Below are 6,246 nucleotides of genomic sequence, written 5' to 3'. Positions count from 1 at the left end.
ATATGCGAAGTGGGTAAACAAGACCAGGAAGAAGCTGGTGTTCGAGCAAGGCGATTTGGTATGGGTACACCTTTAGAAGGACCGTTTTCCTGAGCAGCGCAAGTGCAAGTTGCAGCCACGCGGTGATGGACCATTTGCGGTGCTCGAGAAAATCAACGACAATGCTTACAAGATCGATCTTCCAGAAGAATATGGTGTTAGCCCAACCTTCAATGTCTCCGATCTTTCCCCATACTTTGGGCCTTTAGAGTCGAGGACGACTCCTTCTCAAGAGGGGGAGGATGATGAGGACATCCCAACCATGGGCACCACACCACCAACCATCAACGCTCCAATTACAAGAAGTCGCGCAATGCAAATACATGATCAGGTGAACGCTAACTTAAGTCTATCATTTGACCTTGAAAACATGGTTGTGCCTTCACCTCCTTTGTTGTTGGTTGAACTCAGGTGCGACATCGAAGATGGCCAAACACATTCCAGTCCGTGCAAAACAATGTTTTATGGCGAGAAAACAAAGTTAGGAATTCATGAAGAATGAGTTGTCTGCTAAAGAAACATTGTTCCGGTTCTGACGAAACAATGTTTTGCACGAGTTTGGATATTCCAACTTGCGAAAGATTTTTAGAACTCGAGTCTTCTGCTGAAGGAAACATTGTTCGACCCCAGTGAACAATGTTTGTTCGAGAACTGCCAACCACCTCCAACGAGAGTTTTCCAGAAGCTACGTCATTAAGTCTTGAAGCCATTTAGTCAAACAAAGCTGGTTCACTTTCACACCTAAGCTGGATCCAGAAGCTAGTTCTCTTTCACAACTATCCATGGGGTTGTCCCGATTATAAATAGGCTAGCTCTTCCCTTCGTTAGGGACTTTTGCCATTTCTATCAAAGACCAAAGACATAGATTCCTCCTGAGATTGGAGAGCTCTTGTTATCCTTATTCTCATGATTCCTTGAGAAATTGCTCCTAATTCGTGCTCCACGGCTAGATCGTGTTGTGTGGGTTAGAGTTCGTGGTTTCCCTTGAGGATTGCACCTATCCCGTGCTCCACGACTTGAGTGTGGTTGTGTGGGGTAGTATTGCGGGCTGTGGATCGGTGAATGTTCGGATTGCAAGCTCCGGTGAGCATCCTCCTCGTCGGGTCATAATCTCTTATTTTCCATTTTTTTGGCTGCTTGCAGCTAGTTACCCCCATCCATTTATCGATCCTACGCCGTGAAGATCGGACCTCCCCTTGAACTCCCTCTTCTTCGAAGACGGGGTCGCATCATAAACTTTCCAACAACAAAAAAGAATCACCCAAATCGGAGTTCGGATGAAAGAGATCTTGGCATTTTGAGTCAGATATGTCTGTGCAGTCCGAATCTGAGTCCAGAAAATGGGGGACTTGGACTCTATCTTCTCTTGGCCCAAAAGTGACGTGAGAGGACTTTTTAAACAACACCTAAATTGTTCTTTTCCCCTTATCTTCATATGTGGATTGTACAAATGTCTCGTACATCTATTGACAGAGAAGGTTTAGGGTAAGGCGGCTAAGGACCAATTATGGAATATTTCTCCGAGGTTTGTAGTAATGAATTTCTCTGAGGTCCTGTATATAGTATAGCAAAAAAGTTGAACTTCGTGGCAGTTTGAAGATGAGTAGGTTTCTCCTTTGGCCAGTCGAAAGAGACTTTCCATTCATGATCCGAGTGTTGTGGGCATGGTGCGATTGAACCGGCCATAACTTCCATCGTATCTCGTACCTAGAACCTCCCAACCTTCTCTCTCCCCTCTTCGTGTCCCTCTAGAACGCGCGCAAGAACACGCGAACCAAGCGTCGGCGTCCCGTCCCAGCTCCCCAACTTAACTGCAGCGAACAATATTGTTGGAGCTTCGTCTTGTCTTAACTGCCGCCGTCGCTGTCATGGAAGTGGGCAGCGGAAGGGGCAGAGGCGATCTTTGCACCGCGCAAGAATCGCGAGAGGAGGTGGCGGGGCGCGGCGGCGCCATGAGGACCCGCGTGTGCGCGCGCGTCGGCACGCCGCAGGGCGTCGGGGCGCTGCTCCTCGTCGGAGGCGCGATCGTCGGCGCCGCCGTCGTCGCGTGGCGGCGCCGTGGCGACGGCAAGGGCGCCAAGAAGGACCGCCGCGGGTACGGGAAGAAATCCCTTTTTTCTTGGGCTAGTTATTAGTCTCGGTTCGTTTAGCATTTCATCCGTTCCGTTTGTTACGCGTCCGAGATGATTGGATTGAGTTTCTTCTGGCGGATTTTGCAGCAAGGAGGAGGACGTTCTGGATGGTGGGGTTGTGGAGAAGGAGCAGGTGTGGACTGAGGGTTTCATTAGTTAGAACTTAGTGTTCTTGATCTCTTTCCCTTTTCATGTGAGTTTAGATGATTTTAACAAAACATATTGGTTGAAATTTGTTGATTCAGCAGAAGTCTGATCAATCTGATGAGAATCTGGGCAGGGAGGATAGAGAGGTTGAAGCTGATGGGTTGGTTAGTCTCCGTATAATCTGCATGCTGTCTGAAATATTTTGTGTTGATTTAAGTTTGCAAAATAAGACTTGTTTGTGTGAAAATGCTCTGAAAATATGGTTTCAGGATGGTAAGGAAGCAGAGGAGCTTCATGAGATTCCGGAGCAGGTGGATGAAATCGTTGCTGACGAATTGGTCTGTCTCTCTGCAGAACTTCTGGAGAAATTTACAGTAATTAATTATTAAGACACACCATGCGTGTATTGCCTGCAATATTTGCTGCCGGTGCCTTACTTTTGTGAATATTTTTCTTAATTTGGTTTTCAGGACAGCAAACCTACAGATAAGTTTGATCCAAATGCAAGCAAGGAACGTGTCGAAGTCGTTAATGATACGGTCAGTTCTATTTCCTATGCACAACTGTGATAACAAAAAACTCTCTTGTGTAATATGTATCGCCTTGCTGTTCACTTCCGGAAATTCAACCAAATTTTGGCTTCAGGACAGTGAAGATGTGAATAATCCTGACCAAACTAAAGTGAAGAGTTGCGTTGAGAATGAGATCACACCAAATGTATATTGGTTTTTCTTGCCTCAATTTAATTTGTTCAAAGCAGCTCTGAGTGTTCATTGGTGATCCATGCCTACAGTGGTCGGAGCCTTATTTATTCTGCCTGTTTCCTCTGAATTGTCATGTTTAGGCCACCGAAGGTGTGAAGAACTCTGATGAAAGCGCTCTTACCATCAACATCCCGGAGGTCGCCCATGAAGAACATATCGGGCAAGGACATGACGATGATCAAGAGACCGCATCAACACAGATGACAGCGCATCAATCACAAATCTCAGAGCAACTGAAAGTGGATACCATGACCGAAACAGCCACAATGGAGAACGTATCGAAGCACGAGGAGCAGAAACCGCCGGCACAAGAGCCGGTCGCGCCCATCGACTCACCCACATGTCCTTCACTGCCAGCTCTGTTCAAGCCAGCAGAGAAGAAGAGACCAGCGAACACGGGGTGGAATGAGACGAGGATGAAGCTTGTACAAGATGGTGGCAGCAAGAAGGCGGCAGCAAAGGGTGTAGCCGTGGTGACCATGGATCGTAGAGCTGCTTCAATGGCCATTCTTGCCATCATCTTCGCCGTTACCATTGGAGCCAACCTCGTCGTGCGCTTGTATTCCACTTTGCAAGCGACATGATCATGTTCAGATGAACTTGCACCATGGTTGGGGCGCGCCATATCGTTTGTTCTCCGCGTGAAAAAACGAAGCTTATTTGGTCAAGTGTGAATGCGGAAGTTGCATGGGCTGGTGAAAAATTGCACGGAGTAAGAATAATAAGTCTGATGCTACCATGGCATTTTAGTTCGCCATTTGGTAGTAGGCCTGATGTAGGAACTAGGAACCAGTTCAGTATGTCGAATTGTCTTCAAATCTTGAGAATATTCTGTGCAGAGTCTTTGCATTTGCATTCCTATAGACTCAATTCTAATAATTAGAAAATCCGCTGTGAGTGAGGTGAGGAGCATAAAATCAATTTCACACTGGAACTGTGTGTTGTCATGCTGCAAATGCATTTTTTCTGCAATCTATAATACTAACTAGTAAAAGTGGGGTATGCACCAATAATGGTGCTCATGCGTATCGTGCTTACGAAGCTCTTGCCCGGTCACACAGGAGCAAGAGTGGTGGCCGTGGGCGCCAATGTGCCGTGACGATGGAGGCGTTCGCTGCGTGGAAGCAAGTGCCTGCTCCGCTTTTTTATTTATTTATAAAGAAACATAAGCTAAACGTGGTAGATATACAATGTCTTGCTCCGCCAAAAAAAACCCTCAAATTTGGCCTAACTCTTTGTTTTTCATGAAGCTCTCCGAGGGTGTTTTTAAAATAATAGTTCATAGAGTCTTTGTTGAGTTGGGGAAAAATTATCCATCACTGTCACTTATAAGTGGATACCTCTTTCATTTTGTTTCCTCGCGTCATGCAACCCATAATAGACCTTTTCCGCCAAAACTTTTCATACTTTGAAGCTGGAGCTAGCTGGAAGCCAAACAAGCTTCACTGCTCTACTCTACGGTGAAGCCACAACTATTGGGTGGATGTGCTACAAAATAATTTTGGTGAAGTGGAGCTGATTTTTGGAGGATGGAGCGGTCCTAAGGCCCTGTTTGTTTCAGCTTTGCTTGGATTTTAATCATCTGTGCATTCGCTTCGCTTCAGTGCCGAAGCTGATTCTGGGAATCAGCTTCACCACCGAAGTACACTTTGAGGTGCTTCAGGAAATTGCATTAAAAATGGCCCAAATTCAGATTCATCTTGACTGGCAAAGCTGATTTCAAACAGTTGTTTGTTTCAGATTCCAGATTTGGCTTCATTGGCAAAGCTGAATCTGGTCCCAAAATCCGAAACAAACAGGGCCTAAGTATGTCCATGGTCTCCAAGCCATTGCGGTTGGGTCTTCGAGCGGTTGCGATGGTACCTATACTGCATGACAAAAACTCGCTATTCACTTAGTTTATTTTGCATAATAAGATTATTATACTTCTTTAAAGGATGTTGGAGTATCGGTCTCCTCAGGCCATCTGCAACCTCACATGCCTCCTACTTCGCCCTATCGATTCACGGTGCCACACTCTGCTTGGCTGGCGGCCTCCGGACTGTCCGATCGAGTTGCGCCGTGCCTCACCGTGGCGCTGAAGCTGGTGGTCCATGACCAGTGGGCCACATTCCATAGGCCCTCTGGTTCGGTTGTTTTTTGTGTCAGGCATGCATGTATTGTCGTGCGCATGGGTGGGGGGTGTCGCCTTCACATCATTCTTTTTTTTGTTGGTCACCGCTCTCCGTCCACTCGGTCGTTGACATTGCTGGAGCTACCCAAACGATTGAGGTCATCGGGTCCTAGTTCCTTCTCTCTTTTTGTGTGACAGCTCCTTTGGGGTTGCATGGTTTGTGTTGCCTCTTCATGTAGCATCTCTCGTGTTGGTGTGTAGGGAGGATGGGGTTGGATGTTTGGCCCGTTGCTCGTTTGGATGATTGTTATGTCCACTCGGCCTTTCCTACTACCTGGTTGTTGGATATTGTTGGGGCTTATTAGATTTGTGGAGGATGTCTGTTTAAAGTCGTTTGGCTGAACCTCTTTCCGTCCACTCAACTGTTGGACGTTACCCGGGCTACCAGAATGCTGGAGGTTGTGTATTCAATAGAGCCTAATCGGGCATGTTCTGTCCAAACAAATTGTTGGACGTTGCCGAGACTACTGAAACTACATCTAATCCCCTTGGTGACTTTTTTAATTAATGTCAACATATCTCAAGGAATTAATGCCTCTTGCAAGTTTATTTTAGGAAAAGTTCTTTGTGGGTGCATCAAATAAATAGAAGGTGCCCCTACAATATGTATCAAGACAGTTGTTGGCCAAGCCAGAAGATTTGTCCTCTTCATTTTAAAGGGTCAAGATCGCATTGAGTCTATAGACATGTTGACACTATCAAAAGGGGACGAGGATGTAGTGAGGAGCTTCTTCTTCCATGTGCTTAAATATTAAACTCCAAAACCCCTCAAATTCCTTTGAAGATCCCACTATATTTACCTAGTTTCATTCTCTTCAGAGCTTTCAAGTTCTTCCAGCCTGAATCACCATAACACTCACCAGGTATAGTTTTTCCATAAACACTGCCCTTTCAGAGCCACAAAGTATCCATCTCAGAATCACCGAATCTACTAGTAAACCTTCTGTTGCCATGTAGGAATTTATGAAGCAAATGGGTCGGAATTTCCAAA

General features: G+C 46.0%; 1 protein-coding gene across 3 annotated transcripts; it reads left to right on the top strand.

The window, feature by feature from the left end:
- The first annotated feature begins 1,690 nt into the window (after positions 1-1,690).
- LOC125555760 lies at positions 1,691-3,961 on the top strand. Of its 3 annotated transcripts, none has more exons than XM_048718613.1 (7): positions 1,691-2,134; positions 2,259-2,304; positions 2,417-2,482; positions 2,588-2,656; positions 2,789-2,857; positions 2,964-3,035; positions 3,163-3,961. In XM_048718613.1, the coding sequence occupies exons 1-7, from the start codon at positions 1,908-1,910 to the stop codon at positions 3,664-3,666; spliced, it is 1,053 nt and encodes a 350-aa protein (XP_048574570.1). In that variant the 5' UTR covers positions 1,691-1,907; the 3' UTR covers positions 3,667-3,961. The 3 variants fall into 3 exon arrangements, with proteins under 3 accessions (XP_048574570.1, XP_048574571.1, XP_048574572.1); XM_048718614.1 differs by having other exon boundaries at positions 1,692-2,134; positions 2,420-2,482; XM_048718615.1 differs by lacking the exon at positions 2,964-3,035 and having other exon boundaries at positions 1,694-2,134.
- Positions 3,962-6,246: the final 2,285 nt, after the last annotated feature.

The sequence above is a fragment of the Triticum urartu genome, chromosome 5 (genome assembly GCF_003073215.2).
Source record: "Triticum urartu cultivar G1812 chromosome 5, Tu2.1, whole genome shotgun sequence".
Taxonomy (NCBI): domain Eukaryota; kingdom Viridiplantae; phylum Streptophyta; class Magnoliopsida; order Poales; family Poaceae; genus Triticum; species Triticum urartu.
The sequence above is the reverse complement of the archived record's forward strand: the minus strand, read 5'-3'. Positions and strand labels throughout refer to the sequence as shown.